Source organism: Zophobas morio, unplaced genomic scaffold, assembly GCF_036711695.1.
Source record: "Zophobas morio isolate AGI-343-1 ecotype UQ-CSIRO unplaced genomic scaffold, CSIRO_AGI_Zmor_V1 ptg000012l, whole genome shotgun sequence".
Taxonomy (NCBI): domain Eukaryota; kingdom Metazoa; phylum Arthropoda; class Insecta; order Coleoptera; family Tenebrionidae; genus Zophobas; species Zophobas morio.
In genome coordinates this window covers 27756866-27780452 of record NW_026972117.1, presented here as the reverse complement: position 1 = coordinate 27780452, position 23587 = coordinate 27756866, and the positions used below count along the sequence as shown (strand labels likewise).

Below are 23587 nucleotides of genomic sequence, written 5' to 3'. Positions count from 1 at the left end.
CTAAATTCGTCAGGTTTTTAAACGCTACAGTAAATTGATGAAGTCCCTAAAGTGCTGTACCAAGTAATAGGATTGTAAAATACCGAAACGCCCAGATGGAAACAAGTTGACTTTTAAATCTCGTTTTAAATTTGATAAAATCAATAGATTTATAGCAAGCAGGTAAAGTAACACACTTCACAAACTTTATTTCGAGAGCTTTAGAACTTTTTTTATTATAGAGTCAAATTTTTAAGAAATTGTCAGTGTTCGGTTTATTGACACGGATGATATATATTTCACTTTGGAAACAGTTCACTAAATGCACTAAGGTGGTCCAAATAAATAACTGTTTTATACGTTTTTTTGTTACGAAATGGATGGACTGCAAGTTTTAACTATACCTTAGGGAGTCGAGATCCACCTGTCGCACAAAATCGCTAATGTTTCGTGTGGGCTGTATTTATTTCTTTCTCTACATTTACTGGGTCTCTTTTATGCATGGTTCTAAAACTTTTCATTTTATCAAAGCAGTTAGACGATATGGTATTTTAAATGTTACATCATTGCAGTAATTAACATTTTGCGTAACCAAGATTAGTAACAAACAACTTATTTTGTGAGTATAAATAACTAATTTTCTTCTCCAGCTATAAATGCTAATAAATACCTTATACTGTGTGATGTTTTAAAATTTGTGCTCTAGTTAACCATGACACGTACGTCAGCACTAAACTTGAAAGGCATCATGGCCAACTAGAGCACTAATTAAAGAAAAACACCTGACATAAAAATCTGTGAAATAAAATCAAATATAAACTTTTTTATTAATTGTCATAATAACAAAAATTCAGAAAAACTAGACTGAAATCTTATGAGGCAGTTAACTGACAATATTTGGATTCATGCATTACTTTTTTGAGTAAATCTGTAGTGACGATTTAAAAAAAATAGAGATTATAATGACGCTGCCTAGCTGAAAGATTATAGAAATTAGACGGAACATTTCTAAGAACATTAAAAATATAAATCTGTTCATACCCATTAATTTTTTATGACATCCTCTGCAAGCAGACTAAAAGCACATTATTCAGATTTAAGTGGGACGGTATTTCCATGAACCACAAAAAATTGTTTATTCTCGTTGTTCATATATATTTTTGTGAGGCTTAACACAACGCGTTCTAGTTTTCAGGTTCAGTGAGTGTTTTCACTGTTTTCGGTCTTTCAGCACAAATATCTAACAATGTTAAGACAGTATCTCCATATTTTTGAAAAAAATCCACAAATTGATCGAAGGTTATTTGGAGAGCACTTCTTTCGCCTCTGAAGGACAATCCTGCAAATCTCGCTTGCTTCTTTGAAAAATTATATATTTTTTATTTTCAGATCTTTGATTTTGCGAAATTTTATCTGTGATAACCACTATACATTAAAAAAAAGTAGCTTGCGCTTGGGAAGTAAAAATATGTTTTTTTAAGATTCTTTCAGGATTCTGAATTCATTAAAGTATCGTACTTTAATCACCCATACTCCGTCACTGCCTTTGATTCGAAAGCATTATGTTTGTTTACATTTGGTGTGGCGCGGAGAGCGCGGAAATCGGGTGAACAGTCAAACAATTGTTTCAAGAGCATGAATGCATTGATAAAGGGCAAGGCTGTGTCTGTTTGTAGTGAGTTTTCCGATTGGAAAATGTTCTGATCAACATTTCAGCAAAGACAGGTGTGTCAATTTCGACATGTGCCGTACATGCGCAGTACTAATAATAAAAAGTTGGTCTAAAGTTATTTAGACAGAACTTCCCTCGTTTCTGAAGTACATTACAGCACATTCAGCTTTTTCGAAACATTATAAGATTTGATTGTGTGAATTTTTTAATCAATAAAATAAGTTGGCTCTGTCATTAATTTTTTTGAGTCACCCTGAATAAGCAATTCCAATAAATGTGAATCCACTGATAAACCATAAGGATAAAATCACAATATTTTGTGTATTTTGAATATGACTTATTAGGCATAATTTTGAAATGACATCAATTTTTGGGAGGGGATACATGGATAAATTTTGATTAACGATTTACTATGCTTACGACAATGTTAAAGGCTTGCAACACTTGCGTTGCGTTTCAAAATTAAATTGCAAAATGTTGTTGTCCATTTTTGATTTTTTTTCGAAAATCTGGATGTCTATGATAAAAACTCAACATGAACAAACGTATTTTATTTTATAAAATTTAAATAATTTACAATAATGTACAATGTACAATCGCACTATTAAAATTTTTAAGTGACATCATCATATTGTTGGTGGGGGATGATTACAAAAAGTGTGGTTAGCGTTCTACCATTTAGCCATCTACACAATCATATTAAATTTTATAACAATCCGTATCCGTTCGGTAGTTTCCGAGATTACATTCAACAACAAGAAATTTGTTACAAATATTATTACAATTACAAAAATGTATTGGTTTTAGGGTACTATTCAATTTGCCAAACGATTTTTTTAAAAAATTATTGGTATTGTACCTAGATCTTACTCAAAGTGGAGCGTTGATAAAATTGGGTATTTGAATAATGTCTGTACTCCACAGATAAAAACTGTAAACTATTTAATAAACAAGGTACATGTTTCGAAGACCACTGTCTTCGTCTTCAGCCTCCTTGATTGTTTGAATTGAGTTTGAAACTCATTTCAAACAATTTTTATCTGTGGAGTACAGACATTATTCAAATACCCGATTTTTTTAAAGTTACCGCTAATTTTCGAGTTTTTTTTTTCTAAAAAGGAAATATTTTCGTTTGCGCTTCATTTTTTGTATTTATTATTAAGTTCTGTTATATTATTTATCTGTGTCTCAACTTCAAAAGATAATGCTAAATAACAGTTTTCAATTGAGAAGTTTTTAAAATATTAGCAATCCTTCAGACAAATTGTTACGGAAAGCACAAGCGAAAAAAGAGAACTATTTTTAGTTCCGGGTATAAAAGATATTCTAGATGTTGGCATTTTTGTCCACAGCATTACCTTGGTACAATCAGACGAGGTAATTAATTCTTCCACTTGCTTTAAAATTTTATTTTTTTTATCAATTGAAAATGAAATAATTATGTAGGTGTTTATGTCATTCTAATCGCCATTTAAGGACCTATCAAAATTCATTAAAATAATTACGTTGCAATTTAAAAAAAATAGCTATGTGTCATATTTGCAGTGTACTAAATCAAGCGTACCTGTTCAAGCTATAAACAATAGCATTTGGAATGTCAAAATCTCTTGCTGACGTTTACCTGGGACAGTTGTATTTTTGAAAAAACTGATGAAAACATGAAACTAGTCATTCGTCCAATGGACCCCATTAGAATATTTTCTTAGCTTTTGTTCGGCAAGTAAAGATAGATATACTCGTACCATCAAAATGTGATGATGTAATCTGGAATTTTTTGTGTGAAAATATGGATGCCTATGGTAAAAAGTCAAGGCGGATTCATGAACCACAAGTACAAGATTATAAATACTAATTTAATAAAAAAGACAGATAGACGGAAACGCGAGGTCTACGTTTTCGTGCTCTAGAAGTCCTGAAACATCGGGAAAACCTGAAACTAGTCATTCGTTGGATAGACCTAACTTACCTAAATCAGAAGAAGAACTTAAAAATTTAAAAAGATAAAAAAAGCTACATCAACAGTAGAACAAACTCAACATACACCAACCATCAAATACAAGAAAAAGTCATTTAATGTCAACTTTAAAATCCTTCACACTGCGGATAAAAGTACAAAATTAAATGCTCTTGAATATCTTGAGAATAATACATCGTTATTTGTATAACGGAAATGTTGTTTTAAATGTTAGATATTTACATTTGTTATCTCACCTTAAAGTTTAATAAAATAATAACAAAATAAGTTACTTTAGAACCGAAATTGCATTACAATGCTTATTTACGAATGTGTGATGGAGTGCCAACAAGTACACGCCCAATCAATTCAAATTACAAAATATAAATGAAATAAGAATGAAATTAATAATGTTCTAGAAGGATTCTTAGAGCGAGTATCTTCCAGTATTCATTATCTTCTTAAATTTTTTACTTTTCGAGAATCCATTTGGCGAATGGCTAATTTAATGTTTCCTGTTTCCATAGTCCCGGTGAAGTTTGTTGTTGATTTTATCAGACAGACAAGACACTTTGGACTTGTTGTTTTGAAATTTTGGGTGTATTTTAGGAATATTTTGTATATGGTAGAACGAATCCTGCTTAAATCTTATGAAATATATAAATTTTTTACAATTTAACTTCAATACTACAAAACCGAGTCCTCTGAAGTCTTAAGCATTTTAAACAAATTGAAAGCATTTTAAATCGTGTCAATAAAAAATGATCTGTTTATCTCCTCCAAAAGATTGATGATGTCATTTCAAAATTTTGCTGGATAAATTCTGTCTACAATGTGCATAATATTATCCCTCAACACTTGTGCTGTTTGCTTATTGTATCAGTGTTTCAAAAAAAAAAAAAAATGAACATCTTATTAAACAAATCAAAAGAGGCTTATCTTATTTTTCTTATTCTGGGATTAGTTACTAAGTACAAAATTGAATATTTGTCCCTAGTAAAAAGTTGGTAAGGTTATCACAAAATTCTATCACGTAAATATTACTTGAAACATATGCATGTTTGTTTTTCTGTAGCTTAATTTTTCCGTTTTTTCATTTGAACTTATGAGGTTATCATAAAAAAAATAAAATGCGCGGGTTAAAATTCTAGAATTTATCAGAATAACTCTACGCGTGTTTTACAATGTTATTTATAAATAATTTAATTAATGCTTGTTTAAATGAAATCTGATTATAGAGGACGAGTTTTCACTGAAACGGGAGTCTATTATGTTAAAATTGTATGTATCATTGTGAAGCGCGAGCTCAAATTCAGGGGATTATATCCATAGGTAGGCGATAATAACACGGTATGCAATCAAGTGCAGCAAAATCGGCTACTGTAATTTCAGCTGCCGGAATTTTTAAAAATAGTTAAATATTTTTTGAAAAAATACTGTAAAGTCTAAAGAGAAGCGTGAAATTTTAAAATTGGCAACCACCAGTAGAAAAAATTCGCCACTCGCCGGATGGCGCCTAATTATTTGCAAAGTAAAAAAAAGTAGGTAACAAGATTTTTATAACCCAGCATAATACCTCTGCCATTAAAATATTTATCTGAAGGTTCTGCGATTGAAAACTTTGCAGAAGTTTGCATAGTTTCAACACCGGTCTGACTGAAATTCCTTTACCTGGTCAACAGATCGTAGAACAAGCAATATGCTCTAAACACGGAACTTGAAGGGATTTTATCTATTCTTTAGCGGTCACATTGAAATTGTAGTTGTTAAAAGTTCTGACATCGTGTAGCACATAAAAATATCTAAGTTAGATTGGCCAACCATTAGACATATTTTGGTAATGCAGATACCTTTAATTACTAATAAGTGCATAAATAAGCAAATATCTTAGATTTACTTTAATCACTGTAAGACTGATTGTCATATTTATTGTAAAATTTTATTAATATTTCTGATTTTAATGTATCAGTATAATTTTGCGAACTTTAAATCTCTAATTCCCTTAGATATTTTCAGGGCTTAAAACGTGCATCCAAATAATCTGACACGAAGAGCAATACCATCCCCGAGCACATTTGTCAGCTGATATGTTATCCGACCATCCAGAGGGCAACATATCATATCCTTTCGTTCGACACCTGCTACCAAAATCAGTTATTTTTCAAAATTGACACAGGCGGATATCCATTGTTACACGGAGAACAAAAGCTTTAAAAATTGACGCGTCTGAAACGCTGAGGGATCTATTTTCCATCAACAGCTTCATTGAGATTTTCATCGATAAGTATTTCGCTTTATAGCAGCAAGTGATGGGTCATGATGACACTCCATTACTGAAAATTACATATATTACAATACAGTTTTACTCTGAAATCCGATATAAAATTTGCTAGGAATTTACTCTGGAGGTTTAGTGCTTACTTTAGTTTCAGTGTTGCAGGTAAACGAGTAGACAATTTTTCCACTAGTGGTTGTAATTAAAAGTTTCTACTTTAAGAGTTGTTGCAGTTTTGTTGGATTTCGTGTTTACAGGAAAAGAAATAAAACAAAATAATCATCTAGTCTGAATTTATTTGGACTAAAATTCCATATTCTCTCAGCACAATCAATACGTGTTTAAGCGTATTTTTCAGTGTAGAGTTATTTAGGGTAATTTTGTGTATTTTCACTTTAATTTACACACACTGTTGTATGAATCTCGGCAAAATGAAATGAGTCGTTTTTAAAATAATAGAAAATAGCTGGATTCCGAGAACCTATTCATGCAGTTGCTGTTTTTGGACATCCTTTGTTGGAAGTCGTAAAAATTAAAACTATAGTCTACACATATAGTGTGTTATCAAAAAAGACTCATGAAATTTTTGTGAACAAACAAACAATAGTAGCTGTGTTTTTAATATTCAAACATTTTATGATATGACCTGGTGTCAAAAAATCTTTAATCTATTGAGCACCTCGGAATTCACCGAAAATACCCTTCACTTAACATCCAACTTTATAAAAATGGTACTTTTTCTATCCGAACTGCTAACAGTTTATCAAGTGGAAAGGCTGCAACATGGATTCCTCAGGGATCAGTTCTTAATATAACCCTTTTCTTGATTGCTATAAATGACATTCTGACTGACGTCGTCCATCCAGTGACAGAGAGTCTCTTTGCGCATGATTTAGTGGTCCATGCATTGCTTACTCCAAAGGGAAATTCATTGATTGGAGAGTGGGTTCCACAAATAAGTATATGTGCACATATGCGTAAATATGCGTACGCCACATTTTTCTTAATAATTTTTGTGATGACGTCATTAGCTTTCTAGAGGGGGTGAACAAAAATATTGCAATGAATGTTCTATCTATATACGTCAACAGGTAAACTGCGAGACTACTTTTTAAACTACTTTTTAAACATTAAACGAGTTGTAGCAGAGTTCAAATGAATGTGCATCGCGGAGGGCCTTGACAAGTTGGAGTATACGTTGGTATGAAAAGAAATACCCCTTCTCGTCTGTCAAATTTAGGGTTGGTACACCTTGCTGTCGTTTTGAAAGAGCTTTAACATTTGACTATTTGTCACATAACATCGTATTGGTACTTAACTTTAACGCAAAGTGTTTCAGACTAACTGTCAAAATCATATAGTCATCTTTAGAGTCTAATGAATTATTTGGTAACTATATTAAAATGCGTTCACACGTTTAAATGATGCAGATTTATCTGGAAAGCATTATATGCATATACAAATCGAGTGCTGTATCGTTAAAATATTATTCTATTAAAAAAAAGTAGTCATTTTCGGAAAAACGAAGGGCAATATAATGCTATTGGATTATGTTACAGTTAAAAAAAATTCTAATTGAGAATTATTCATGAAATACAAATTAGTGTAATTGCGGCAATGCATGGTTACTTAATTAATAAGCTATTACTCTTACCTAGTGCATTAATATATCTACTGCAAATGGATTAGCGATGCTAGAGCATTCTGTTTAGGAATAATAAATTACAGTTTTAATAATTGACAAAATGCGAGAAATACGTACATATGAGAGTGGTTTCATTAAAAAGGAAATATAGCGGGCGGAGAGATTTCGGTAAATAAAACCCTTTAATAAATAGCTCGGTGGACGACGAGCTGTGCTCAAAAAATACGTTATTTGTTCATAAAAGAAATAAAATGCAAGTAAATACCACTGACCAGTTTCATCAGAGTCGTAATTTAAATGTGTATAAGCTAACTTACATTTGACGTCGACTTGAACCCTAATTGGTTGAGATTCTCCTGCCTTATTCCGGGCTTGACACGTATACAAGCCTGAATGTTGTCTAATGGCAGGGCTAAATTGCAGCAGTTCTTGCAGACTTACTGGCTGATTTTGACCTTCTCTTCTCCATACAACAGCGGCCTTTGGATTCGCATGGACGACGCATTTGATAGCTACGGCATCTTTTAGGTCTTCTATGTCAGTCTTCGGTATTCCCTCAAGTCTTGTTTCTGGAACATCTGCAACAAGTCGACATCTTTCAAACTTCTGAAGTAACTAAACGCACGTTCGGACAAGGTGCTTTATCGACGAATTCTCGATATTAAGTTTGCTCGGAAGTTTGCTTTTTAGTTTCGTCAAAAACGTTGGATTTTCTTGTCGGTCTCTCGCCGGAAGTAAGAAAGTTTTACGTAAGTATTTATCGTTACTGTGCGGAGCTTAAATTAAATTTATGTCAGAACAAATAAATTATATTGTCCTAAAGTAAAGTGGCTTTGTTTTTGTTTTTTATCTTGATGTGTTATTTACTACTTTTATCTATCAGGCTAAATCCTCACAGGTGTGATTACTAACATAAAATGTTAATTCAAAATGACTAATTTTCAAATCTATTTTCAAAACCAGTCGTCTTACGTTGCCTAATCAAAAGGTCTAGCTGTTCAATACTTCATGATTAAAGAAACACAAATCACAATTGATTGTTAAACTTTCTGCTGTGTTTTGAGTAATCGCACAAATAAACCACTAACAAATCTGCCCTGAATTATTCCCCCGATCTTCCCAGCGCTTTCAGAATGCAAATTAACAACCAGGGCGTCCTTGCGCATTTTATTTCCGCTGATTGGTAGATTTTTTGTGAGAAACAAAACTGAGGCGTTTGTCTGTTTTTTCACCATTACTACTGTTGATTGTTTTATTGCGTTTGTGTTTTGGAATGTGTTTAGGTGTGGGTTTTTATTTATTACGACGATTTCAGTACAGGGCAAAATTTATTCCATATTCCTGAAAACTTATGACCTTATGAGTGTACAATTCCATGATTAATTGGGAATTTATATGTGGTGAGGCAACGTCGAGTGTCGTATTTATAGAACTGAAATATTTATAAAAACTAACAATAATAAATATTTACGAAAACGAAAATAAAATCTTACCTGGTTGTTTTCGTATTGTACCGAAAGAAAAAAAATAACATACTTTATTAGCAGTTTGTATATTATCACACAATTTATTAAAAAACTTGCAGTGTATAAAACAAACAGCACGTGTGGTTGTGAATCTTTCTACAAAAAGATCGTAAACGTTTGCATCACTTATATTTTTTATAGTACATCGTGACATATTTATAAAACAGAAAAAGAATATGAAATCCTCTATAAGTGCATATGCTTGTGCCGTATATGTTTTCTCGTATATTTTAATAATCGTTAAGGTGTTCTCAGAGTTAATATCCTAGTGCCAGTAAACTACAAGTGTATAAAACATAAAATCCATTGTCCATTGCGGAATCATCTAAATTTTAAATAACGTTAAAATGTTGTAGTTAGATTTCTGAATATTTGATAGACTTTTAGTTCAGAGTGGCGTCCCGATTTGAAAATTTAAATTTCGCGCCGAGAAAAAACAACGCCACGAAACCACATTTGAAAAACAAGAAAGTCGTTCAGTAATGTGGACCACCATGCTTGTTTGGCGGAGTGCCACCCCTATGGGTTTTTAGTTTTAGGGAGTTCTGTAAGACAATGCAGTTAGTTTATACAAGAGTTTCTTGACCGGACTTCTTGTTTTGGTGGTGTGAGTGTGAACACGTGTAAAAAATGGTACTTGGAACTTTGTAATTTCACCAATTTTTAAACAAAATGAAATCGCATTAGACCAACGTAATTATCCAAAGTGATTTTCTAATCCTAAATTTTGTGGAACGAATTCGCCAACATATGCAATTTTTATTTTATTGTTTCTAAATTCATACTCCATGCTAAGATTTTTAATGGTGCATGGTTTTAATACAATTTAACAAGAATAATGTACATTTTCACATAAAACACTTTAGTAACTATATCTAAACTTCTCACTCGAGATTTAAAATAGTTATCATAAACATTGATTAATTTTGAAGGAAAGGACTTGAAAGTTATTTTCTGCTTTGTTTTTTGTGATTTTGGAATTAATTTTGATTTAATCTTAACTGGAATTAATGCATAGTTTGACATAACGTAAATTCTTTGTTGTTTGAAATTCTTACCAAAGTGTGGCATAATTAAATTTTGTTTGTTTTTGTTTCCTTCCTTGTAATTATAATCCACACGAGATCGCGTGACGAAAGCAGAGTGACGGGTTCGTACCCAAAGTAGAGTTTTTATCGTTGTCACTCATGTTCATGTGAATGTTTATCCGCAATACCGGATTTTCGCGGACGTGAATCAGGTCGTCTAGCTGGCTTTCTCACTTGCAAGGATGAACGTAAACCCCAAGAATGCAAATCGGAATGGCACTTCGCGTATTACGCTGCCTAGAGTCCGCAACATTTAACTTTAACATGAGGGATACCACCAACAACAATTTAAATTCAAATTTGCCGCCACACCATGGTAATAACTGTTGTGTTACCATCCAGTCAATGACGTTATCTAGTTTGTTCTTTGTGTGTTTAAATCCGTAGTATTCAAATATTTTAATCGATTTGTAACATGGTTTTGGTTTCATTTTTGAAAGCTGGGAAGATTTTTTTGCAGCTTTCGTTTTGTTTAGATTATTATTATTTCTTACTAAACCTCGACTTTTTGGTTATTATTTTTGTTTAACTTTTTAATTCCTGTGTACCTAGGAGCTTATTATTGTCAGAAAAGTCCGTAAATCCTGTTTTAATTTTACTTTTTTTATTACCTATTTTACATTGCGTTTTATTAATAGCAAACTCAATCTAGTTTAGTATTTATTATCTCCGGTCGTAAAAAGTCGGGTAACAAATAAAAAGAAGACTTAAAAATAGAATATTTATTCTGTAATGCAGAATATATTTATTTGTAGACAACAGATAACTTCTACACGCAATGCCGTATTCGAAATAAAATACACGCAATAATCATAAATAACTATCATAATAAAACGATTTACTATAGAAAAATTCATCAAAGGCACCTTTATTTTACATTTAACAAGTAACCTCTCCAAACAAAGAACTCGTAGTCATAAAATGAGGCTAAAATATATTTCTGCGAATGACACGAGACGACATCCTGTTTTATTTTTGTGAAAAGGGATTAGAAAATTTAATATTTTGCGACAATATTTCGTAAACTATAACTCAACTTAGGCGTATAAAAAGTTTCGCCACGGTAGTTCCAAAGTAGACTTAGAGATGTTCTTATCACGTCAGGGAGGAAATCCTGGACACTTTTTGGCACACTTGTCGTTTAATTAAAACTTTTTAGTATCTACGTACAGTTTATTTAGTTAGTTGCCTCTGGTATTTAAAGCTTCATTTGGAATATAATACCCAGTCGTGTAACATAAATGCAAATTTTTCACTTGCTTCACAAGGGTCGAGGCTCAGCATTAAATTTTAAATAGACATGATATTCTCTCATCTTATTTGTTTCGCAAGGCAAAATAGAGTGAAATTACCTATTTTATAATTGTGCATACAACCTTGAATTCATTTCGCATCTATTTCTGGCAATTTAGAAATTGTTTACGAAAATAGTTGCAAATATAGTTATTAGTTTTAAACTTGGAAGACAAACATGCAAACATTTATTGTAGTAAAGTAATTAATGTTTACGCTTCCCTTTAACGCAGTAAATATGTTAATGAATATGTTCTGTTCTCTGGTTATTTATTAAGACCTTTGTTGTTTTCATGAAAAACAAAACCGGAATTAACATATTAATTTAAACATTTGGGTTGACCCACAAATCAACTGGCATAGCTAAATAATTTATTAAAAATGGTATACTTGTATATTATTGATTAAAATTTAAACCCTTTTAAATACGTAATACGACTGACATAAGTTGTTATTATATTTTGTCAACCATTGAGTGATTGAGTCTTTGAGACATTATGGTACTATTAAAAATGATTTTTCACATCTTCTTACAAAGTAGGCTTTAGAAACTTTTTGTAAAATTTGTAGCATGTTATTATTCCCGCAACGTTGAAGATTACAACAACGTACTTCAACAGAAGAGCAAAACATGATATATATATATGTAAATGTGTGCAACCATATATTTCAGAGCTCAGATTATTAGTCATTTACTTTTTGTTTTTATTAGTGCGTGCCCTTTTAGCATCAAACATAGATTGCATAAGGTCATTTTACCACAGTCAAAGTCCATAAAGCCAACATTTTTACACAAGCGTATGCTGCGTTCATTTATTGCAGATTTTTTATTTTGTCCTATTTTATGATGGAATCCAAATCTGTTGACTCGGGCGTGTAATCAGAAATTACGAAGCTCATGTTTACCTTTAAAAATTTCCACGTTATTTCCTGAAATTCTACTTCAAATAAGTGAATATTTGATGTAGGCAACAAAAAATCTTGCAATCTGTATTTGGTCCCAAATAAATGATTCAAAGGGGAGTTAAATAAGAAACGAGGTGAATAATACCCGTATTACCAGCATCAGTAGGACTGTGTAAAATTCAAATTGTGTCTTTACGGATACAATTTTAATGGTTAGAATCCCTCAAATCTCTTTAACAACCGTAATGTCGAATGCTCGCTGCCTTTGCGACTTTGCTTTTAAATTGCTAGTTAGTTGTACGACAGTTTTAAAACCATAATATAGAGTTTACGTTAGAATAAAAATTTCCTTGAAAGAACTCATTGTTGTCTTAATGTATGTTGGAGACCACAGATATTGATCGAGCAGACTTCAAATACCATGAATGAGCAAATATTCCTGCAAACTTTCCTAACATGTCTGTTTTAAGCACCGACTTTAACGCACTTTATTTCTAGCTTTGATCGAAATTATCGACAAAAATGAATGTCGAGATTTCCTCTTCCATCTTTAAAATTAAATTTATACTGATTTATCTGTATATCGGGAAATCGTTTTATCAATATCAACAAATTTAATATTGCACGAAGAAGTGGGATTTTATATGATGTCTGAAATTTATCGTAGGAGTTTACCGTAAAAGTTGCGAGGATGAAGATCATTTTATATCCCGGTCGTTGTTTTTTCGAAATGGGTTTACAGTGTCGTTGAGTGGGACAAAAACACAGTAGTTACTTTGTTTTATAAACAAAGCAAGAGAGAATTCTTATTTTATTGGAATAATGCGTAGCATCAACGGTTATTTATGATACAATAACGCTAAAAATTAATGTTACATAAATATTATTCGTAGTGAAGGCAAGAACTATGTTTTATGGATTTAGAATGTAGAGACATTATTAAATTTTTATCTTTCTGTTTTAAGCCCCTAACGGTATTAATGCCGGTACAATGCTAATTCCCGCAAATGTTGCCTTATGTATATAAATGACGTATTGTCCTTAATCCTTACGATTATCCTTTGTTTATACTTGGGTGATCTTTCTCAGAAGTTGGTTAAAATATGATTGTGTAAAGTAGGTTGTGTCCGAATTAGATTAGTTTATAGCAATGTGTCTAACAACCTTTAGTTCCTTTGGTAAAATTAGATAGGTGACATACTGAGTGTTGTTTGAATCATGATAAACCCTGAAATCTCACAATGCTCAAAATCAACCCCTATCAAAAGTCGCTTAGTCAGCTTTAGTCAGTTTAAATTCTCAACTACATAAATTATACGGAGTATTCTACATATAATAAAATTCCGAAATTTATTCAGTATCTACTGCAACGAAAAACTTTTAATAAGCTCATACCAGTTTTGTTAAATAAACGACATACTGTGCCCTAGGTAAGTTTCATTAAACGCTATTTTTCTGAAAAATCTCAGGAAGTTTAGTTTATTATGAAAATGTTATAACTAATAAGCAACAGCACAGTAAACATTTCTTAAATTAGAATCGTACTTAAATAATAGTGTATGCATATTAAAAAAAAACACGTGCAATTAATGCTAGACTATTATCTATGTTTTTGTAACACAAACAGAGCAATAATTAATTTCGTTGCTTACTTAAGCTTAACAAAAGGTTTTATCGTTTTACGTGAGAAATGTAGCTTTTAGGACAACAAGCAAAAGCCATAATTAACTTCGGTCTGCTTCATACATCAAAAAAGCTCTTGCATGTTTAACAACTATCTGTTTCGCAGAATTTTTATGAAACTTCATGGAATGTGTCTTACCGGAGTAGCCACTTACGTAAATCAAATTTCATTATTGTGTCACAATTTTGTTTAGTTACTAAAAATCCATTACCTGTTGCTTTATGTTGGAAAATAAGGAACAGATATCTCTGTTGACTACTAATTGATAGTTTTAGTTATTGTTACAAGATCAAGTCCATGCAGTGTCGAGAAAGCAATGAAATGTGCTTAATATAACTTGCTATTTAACAAAAAAAAAAAAAATTAAAAGTAAATTGAGATGTTGGTGGATTTTTAAATATGAATAAAATTTAACTAAAGCAGTTATAATTATTAAAAAAAGATATAGTCGGAACTTATTTTCAGTATCTGTTTGATTTAAGCTTCTTGATAACTGCATCGTATTTTTGTTTAATAAACTCAGTACGAAAATTTTAAAACTGATTAAAAATACTATTCACGAGGTAAATTTGCTGAGGTAAAGTTTGGAGTAACCAGTAATATGAATCCATGCGTAATTTAACATAATGTAAATTATTTGTTGTGTAAATTTGTTGACAGAGTGGCGTAATTCAATTTCATGTAAATTCTTTGTTGTTTAAAGTTGTTAATAGAGTGTGGCATAATTAAAATTGTTTGTTTCCTTTCTTGTGATTATAATACTCATTTTACTGTTGTCGAAAATCAAAGTTCAGGAGATTTTAATTTTAATTGAAACAAACGCCCGGGATTGCTTGGGGGGTAACGGGAGCACACATTCAAATTGAAAATCTTCCTCTCATTGCCGTTTTCATGTGGATGTTTATTTGTAATACCCGATTTCTAACTCTCGTGAATCAGGCTTTCTAGTTGGCTGCGTCTTTTGCGGGGATGAAAGGAAGTCTCAGGAATGTGGGTGTTAAATTTGTCATGAAAATTTGACTGTAAACAAATCCATGAAAACATTAGGACTTATTCGTTCATTGAAGGAATTTTAGTACAGTAGTTAAGGTGTATATTAGTTTAGTCCGTTCTTCTCTTGAGAAAGTACAAAATATATTCTTGCGTCATTGTGCATTTCTCTCCAATTTCAAGATTCGCACGTTAAGCAAACTTATGTAAGAACGAAATAGAGTTATTTGGGGTACCAACGCAACACTTTAGAAGATTGCTACGACATGTTAATTTTTAATTTTTGAATTTGTATGAAATTAGTGATAAGATCAGTGATGAAGTGGTTCAGAATTGTATGATAAATTTTTATTTAGTACTAGTTTAGTAGTATAACTGATTAAGTTGTTGAAGTTTTTAGGGCATATCCCGTAATAAAGTATTATTATTACTAAAAATCCATAGAGCGTGTTGTACATAGTTGTGGGTAGGCAAATAGATTTCTACGAGGAGACTCCCTTCGCGCCGCTGTCGCTATGCGTCACCAACCTGCATAGTTTGTTTTTGACTCAACTTTGTTTTGTTCGACTGTGTTCATGTGTATGGACGAACGCGCCTCGCCATTTTTCAAATCACAACATAGGATTTCATTTTGTTGGCGATTACAGTTAAAGGTCAAATTTTGAATTTTTCGTGGGTTTTGAAAATATTATTCTCATTTTGGCGGGATATTTTGGTTATCACATGAATACAAATAATACAACAAAAGTAAAAATGGGAAAGGAACATAAGGGACATACCGATCAAATCGGACATGAGAAAATGGGGTAGTTTACGCCTGCTATTATTTAAACCTCATAGTGGATAGATAAACAAAAAAAGTAAAATAATTGAGCCCAAAGCTTAGAAAGGAAACAAAGGACGATCTTCATTGAACAAGTGGAAAAATTCATTTACTTAGAGATAAAAGAAAGCTGTTATGGAGATATTGAAGGGGTACGCAAGCAGGCCAGTAGAGCCGCAAAACATAGCAAAAAAATTGCTCGAAGGTTATTTCGACAGACAGAACTTCCCTCGCTCCTGAAAATTCAGCTTTTCGAAAAATTATAAAATTTGATTATGCGAATTTAACTTTTTTTATGAGGGCCCTTATAACTTAAAATAAAGATAAGTATGTAACGTTAAACTAAATCTAAAGAAGCGTGCTGGGCGTATGTTCCAAATGAGTTTTCTTTAACAAAATTTTGCAAAGACACGTATATCACTTTGGATAGGTGCAGTGTAATACTAATGATAACAGTATTGTATTCCCAAATTTTCATCCTGCATAAGAAATTTAAAAACTTTTAATGCAATGATAAATCACAGGTATAGAGTCATCATATTTTGCACATTTTGGATAGGATTTATTCGGCAAAATTTGGAGATGATGTCAACAGTTTTTTGGGAGGGTATAAACGAATAAATTTTGTTTAACGATTTACCATGATTACGATAACCTTAAAATATTTACAAGATTTCAGAGCATTCGATTTTGCAGTTTCAAAGTTATATTGCAAAATATTGTTACTCAATTTTGAATTTTTTGCAAAAATTTTGGTAGTCTAGGGTGAAAATTGGACACAGACTAACACACCACAAGTGCAGGAGTATTTTATTTTACCAAAATTAAAAAAAAACTTTTTATTTTAAATTTTGGAGATGACGTCATCCTATTGGGGGGGGGGGGGCGATTAGTCAAATTTTAGTTAGTATTTAACCATCTACATGATATTCCTAAGATATGTATACAAAATTTGCAACAATCGCTCCAGCTTGTCTAATAAAAATGGATACAGACAGATAGACACACAGACGGAAACGAGAGACCACTTTCTTCATACTCTCGAGGTCATGGCACATCGAGAAAATATGAAAGTGGCTATTCGGCTTAGGTTACGCTCCGGAAGTAATAAGGAGGATAATTAAGAGCATAGAAATTAAGAGATTAAGATCAACCGTGTGGAACATACTACTGGATCGAATACTAAACCCTCAAATTCAGGAAATATGTCACATACAATAAGTAGTCTGATGAGGTAGGAAACGACGACGGCAACAGATCGTCAGAGGAAAAAAATCCCCGAGACCAGAGTGCTTTTAAAGCCTGGAATGTTTCAACAAAGGTACAACAACTGGTAAAGGGGAAAATAACAAGAATAACAAGATAAGAACTATGATATAGACAGCAGTAATAGTATTCAATTTTCAGGTAATGAGTGAAAGAATCTGTGCAATGAGATTGAGAGTCAAGAGGAACATCTACACGCTGGCAAGTTGACGAAAAATTTTGTTATGAATTGAAACGGGTGTACGACAGCTGCCTAGATGCGATGTAAACATATTGCTTGAGAATTCAACGTAAAATAAACAAAGAAGAACAGTTTAAAGAAGTTATTGGGCGAAAGAAGAAACTCAAATAGGTTAGAGAAAGAAATGAAAGAAAAGCTATAAGAACTAAAAGACGTACACCAAGAGCAGAAAAAAGAGGCACAGAATAATAATGGCAAGTGCATAAGAAATGGGTCGACGAAGAATGTATGCAAAAAATTAAAGTAAAAGCGAGATGGCGCTGCTTACAGAAAAATAATGAAACAATCAAGACAGAGAAGTAAAATTAGAAAAAGCATTGATAAACTTTTGAGAAAGAAAAAGTAAGAATTTTAAAATAAGAAAGTAGAAATAATATAGGAGATTAGTAACATAAAAAATAATACAATAACATTTTATGCACAAATTAGAGGAGATATTAAAAATGTACACCGAAGACAAAGAAAGAAACCTAATCAGCAGAGAACGGCGAAGCCGTTTTAATCCATAGGCGTGCACAGTTTTCGAAGGGTGTTCAAGGTCTAGCGTTGGTATACAGGACAAGTGTTCGCTCGAGATTTTCTTCTGTAAAACGTGTTCTTTTAGGGGTTAATAAGTCTCGCAGATGATGTAGTGATAGTGAGGAGAACTAGAACAACATAACTAAAGTGTTTTGAGGCATTCGAGAAGGAGGCAAACAGAATTGGGACTAACCTAAATTGAAACTAAGAAAGTAGAAAGGTAAAATGGAAGAAAACTAAAATCTCGAACTTACAGGTTTCAAAGAGGAGGAGAGTTTGTCTACTTAAGTTAATTATTATTGAATGAAAAAAAGTCGTAGTACCTAGTAGTACGCTGTAACGAAAATACTGTTATCAAGGATTATTAACCAACAAATAAAATTAAAATAATATATCACATAATATTAGACCCACCATGGACTATCGTTACGAGAGATTTCCAAAAATTTAGAATTTTTCAAAAAAAGGCTCTACGCAAAATATATATGTCTCAGTTAACGAAAATGGAGAATATAGCATGAGAACAAATGGACAATTGTAAAATGGTTACGAGGGCGGGTCGTGTAAGACGAATGGGAGATAACAGAGCGCTAAAGAGAGTAGTGGAGAGTGAAGACTGTGGTATAAGAAGTAGACGTCTGTCAAAACTTAGATGAACGGATACAGTATTGGGGGCAGAAGAAATGTTAGGATTATCGAAAACTGGAAGAAAGTACCAAGTAATAGAAAACAATGGAAAACGTTGAAGATAGCTCTTAATGGGCAGATGAATGAATAGATCGGTAATACTGATAACATACATTCCCGCCAGACTCAACACTCACTGGTTCAGATAGTTTTCTATTATGTCCAGTGCTTGCCATTTAGTTATTGTACAAGGCTTTGATCATGTTGACGTATTTGTTTGTTATTTCAACATATTCCGCATTCTACCTCTGTCCACTACGTCAAAAGCTTTATAAAAATCAATGATGGCTATGTAGATGTTCTATCACATTTCTGCAACTTGGTTTCCCTTTAGCTGCTTATCTACGGCAGTTTTCATTTTATTTACTATTATTGACGTTATGACGTTACTTGCAACATAATAATAATATGATTGGTCTCCTTTTTTGGGAAGTTTTATTATATTCGATACAGCTATATATTTATTACATACTTTTTCTTCGTTTCATATTTTATTTAACAATATCTGCAATACCGTTCTTTAGAATTGAAAAAAAATCCGTTCTTTACCACCGAATGTTTGACAGCGAGATACGCCCCCTGAATATCTTTCTTCTGGAGACTGGGGCAGGTAGCCATTAGAGATGAACGTATTATTTAGTGACACAGCATTCCAAATAAACCGACAATAGTGTAAGAATAAAAAAATATGATTCAGTTTTTGTGAAAGTTATTTTGTCAATAGCTTCGGTTTCAAATTCGGTTGCTAGAAATAAAGTTCTGTGTTTGAGTATACGCCGCAGACGCCATTTACTATTTTGTAATAAAGCTTACGAAGAGCACAGTGAAAATAATGTATATATATATATATATATTAATGTAATTTTTTGATGTTTGAGAGTTTTACCGCGCGTTCAGCACTGTAAATCGGCGGTAGCGCCACTTAGTGACTTCAAACCGTGTTTCAAATGTGTCGTGTTTTTTTCGTATTTTATAACTGCATAAAAATCTGCAGAGTTCTTTTTGATGTTTGCCGCAAATAAATTAAGTTGATTTCACCCCTAATTTGCGCATTGGAAAGTTCCGTCACATGTTTCGGTGCTTTTTATTGAATTAGCGTCCGCGCTTCTGTGACAAACACTTTGTATGAGCCAGACAGAATGTCTGATAAATCCGTTTATGTATGAGAAATATGCTCCGGTATCTCGCGGCACTGTTTTTATCGCGTCTTTTGTGGGGTGCGAGTGTGATGTAAACAGCGATAACGGAAATCAAAGTCGGGGACAGCTTAGAGGGCTGCTGAATTTCGGTTACCGATTTGGTACAAAGACGACGTCGGCGAAACAATCCGGTACATCATCAACAGATGTCTCTGTTGATGGTACAAATGTCTCGGCATTGTATTTATTGATGCCAAACCGGAGCTGTGAATCCTACACACTGAACAAATAAGGACGAAGGCGGAGAGGCTCCGGAATAAACTGGATTAATATGCCACACGTTGACGAGGGTGCTGTCCGGATTAGGCGACTCCGAGGCAAAAAGTATTTCATCAATCAAAAAACTACTTTGAATTCAGATTGCCCGTTTTTCAAAAATTGTTTTTCAATCGCTGTTGGCTTGGCCACCACAGGAACGCCGCCCGACAAAGCTACCCACTCGGTAATTTTTTGTTTTTAATTTACGACATGGAAATTTACTGAATAAGTAATAAGTTCCGCCGATATCAGTAATGAAGTTGGTTTGCATAAATTCTACGGTGATAAATCAAAGTTTGTCGGAAATTTTTTTGTCGAATATGTCATGGGAAATGGCAAAGAAATTCCCCCAAATATTCAACGTACACCAACTCAAAAGCTCTTAATTTATCATGTCTAAATCTGGTCCTATTGTTCTGCTACAAAATACAGATTTATTTGCATGGCTTCCTCTTATCTCTTTTGCGTTTGCAAAGATACAGTCTGTTTTTGAAATAATCCCTCGAACAGATCTTGTTTAGGTATAAGACCTTTTAAAAAGTATTAAATTTGTAAGCAATTATTCACAAAAAGAAAAGATCATAGATTTTACTTATTCATAATTTTATACTTATTTATTTATTTACACAAAAATTAATACAAATCAACAACTCCTTATGGATGTAAATATTATTTGTTTTATTCAGTAACTTGACACCTATTTTTTTTATACTAGTGAAAAATTTAGTCATTCAGACAATGCATGCCAACTGCGATTTCTTTGAAGCAATGTGAAGTTGAAGTAAAGTGTTTGAATTAATTCTTCTGGCAAGTTTCTCTATCCGATAAACAAATTTTTAGCCAATTCTGTTCTATTCGTTTTTTGGGTCTCTGTTTTTTCCAATAAATTTATTCAAAAGATTAACAAATAAATTTGCCAAACGTCTCCTCTTTCTTTGCAATCATTTTCAAGAAACTTTATTAATTTATTTAACTTATTTCCAGTAGTTTAACAAATTAGTCAACAATTAATAAATAAAAATGTGATTACAACTTCGTGTGCCTCATTTTTTTTTGTTATTAGTAATGACCTGAAAAGGCAGGATATGTTATACGTTTTATATTACTGGATATCTCATTAGTATTACGCAAAAAATTATCCCAAATTATGAACAAAACTGGAATTGTTTCATACAAACATTGGTCTTATCAGAAACGATTTATGAAAATATGTATTAGAAACTGTACAGTTACTGTTACAGATATTTTAAATGTAAAAACTCAAAATAAGTAAAATTATGTAATTATAAACACTTGCTATCATAAACATTAGATCTTATGTACAGGAAACGAAGGTTAGAAACAAACTTCTAACAAATGCTTTGTGTTGTCATTGATGTTATTGTGACAACAGCATTGATAAGTCTTCAAATGAGTGAATAAAATAATAACCAGGATACTATGTTGTAGATCAAATTTATTGCTTTTAGTTAAATCGCTAAATGCAAAAAGACATGAGTTTCAGGATGCAGCTTACAGGAAGTCATAATTCAATTGTAGTTCTACACACATTACACAATGAATGTTAATTATTGCATTAATGAAAGACTGATGGGCAATGCGGAAGATACACTGACATGCGAGAAATATAGAGAGTGATAGAGTTTTTTTGAATTTAGAATGAAGATATAAAATGTTCCATTCTCTGTAACTAAAAAAAATACTTTGTGTGGAAGTTTGTTTAATAAGCAAGTCATTCTTTATACTATCGTAAAAATGCAGCGTTAATTTCTTGGCTGCATTTTCTACATCTTAACGATTAGTAAAACAAGAACATCTGTGTGATAATTTTTTGTTGGTGGAACCACATTCCTCTAAATGTAAATTTCAGGTTTACGTCAGATTTAGTAAGGTTATAAAAACGTCACATTCATGTCAATAGCAGTTTTGCAAAGCGAAAAAGTAGACGCTTTTATAACCCGACTAATTCCGACTGACATAAATCCCACATTCGCGTTTACACAGCAACAGAAGAAATTTTAGTACGTCAACACATGAAGGCGATTTCATTGTCTAAGCAGTGTTAGTAATGTTGTAAATTTAAACAATCTATTGAAATCTACGTAATAGAAGTTCTTTTAAAAAATTAATATCAGAATCCATATATTGTTTTAAATTAATGCAATAAGTCGTTGAAATAAACAGTTCCTGATGGATATATATTAAATTGTAATTTTTCTGAGTGGCAGTAACAAAAGTACTAATTATATTATTAATACGTTGTTAACAGAAATTAACATGTGTTCACTTGTCCTGTTTTAAAATGATGGACACTGTCTATGTTCAATTAAATACATAATAAATTCTTTATTGCAATTAAACTACTAAGCGGTTGTCGTAAATTTCGTTCAACCATTTAAAAAGAAATATGTTTTTTAACATGGTCTTTCTATTGTGAAACTGAGATTGAAATTAACGGCATGAAACTCTAAGCACCTAGCACTGTTATCAATATAATTTGATCATGCAGGGTTTCCATAAATGATTATAGGGTTGAAGTAGGTCATGAAAACGTGCCGCCTCTCACTTTTAGACTTTACTAAACCGCTTGTTATCTTATTAAAAAATAAAACTAATTTATAGAACAAATTCATTGCGGTTAAACATCACAGTAAATGTTGAAAATGTTCGTTACAGGAACCCCTGACTGCTGAGAAAATCTTGTCAAAGACGTTTGCGGATTCGTCTTAAATCATCCACAACTCCCTCAGATATTGAAGATCTTCCAGGAGATTTCGCTTTGTCGACACTGCCAGTTCAAACAAATATGTTGATTACATTTCTAATGTCCGCCTCTAAACATGTTTCTTGAATTATTAAATCACGGTATTTGACCAGATAATCTTGCTTACAAGCGGTTAGAGAATACACACACTCTCCGTATACGAATGTCCCACTGCGATAATAAGACATAACAATGAAAGCGTCTTGTTCAACAGAATAAACCATTTTTACGGTCCTCGTTGCCTACCACAAAAACAAAAATTTTCGTACCCAAGCGCTGACTTTAAATAACAAATGACATCAATGACAAGTGAAAACTGTCATAATGAGGCATAATTTCAGCGAAGCGGGATTTTTGAAATCAATGGCCAACTACGGCCTTAGAATCATTTATAAAAACCCTGTAGTATGTACATGAGAAAACAATCGATGTGAAGCTTTATAAACCTCTAAAAATTATGTTGGTAAAAATTTAAAAGTCCTGTAAGTAGTAACATTTGTCTATATTGATTGGCAGTTACGTCAAATTTCAATGACAAATTTAAAATTTCTGAAATTAGAGTATCGGTTTAAAGAGTGCCTAGGAGGAGTACCACCAAGGCCTGCTTGTGAGAAACACTTCAAATCGGAACTGGTACGGCTTTATATATGCGTTAGTGGATATGAATGGAGTTGGCATGCGTCAGATAAAGCATAATTTTTATCAGTACTGTAAAGTGCAAAGTAGAACTAATGAAACAACTATGGCTTAAAGACATACAATTATGATCATATCAATTAAACAGACAGTGAACGTCGTTTGGCAATTGAAACTAAGTA

At 32.4% G+C, this 23587-nt stretch overlaps 1 protein-coding gene across 4 annotated transcripts in view; it reads right to left on the bottom strand.

Annotated features, from left to right (window-relative positions):
• LOC135128126 (uncharacterized protein) overlaps nucleotides 1-23587 on the bottom strand; it is a 513893-nt gene that overhangs the window by 64885 nt on the left and 425421 nt on the right. For all 4 annotated transcript variants that reach the window (XM_064054997.1, XM_064054998.1, XM_064055000.1 and 1 more), the window contains one exon: nucleotides 7843-8103. In XM_064054997.1, the coding sequence (XP_063911067.1) occupies nucleotides 7843-8103 (261 nt within the window). The remainder of the gene's footprint in view (nucleotides 1-7842; nucleotides 8104-23587) is intronic.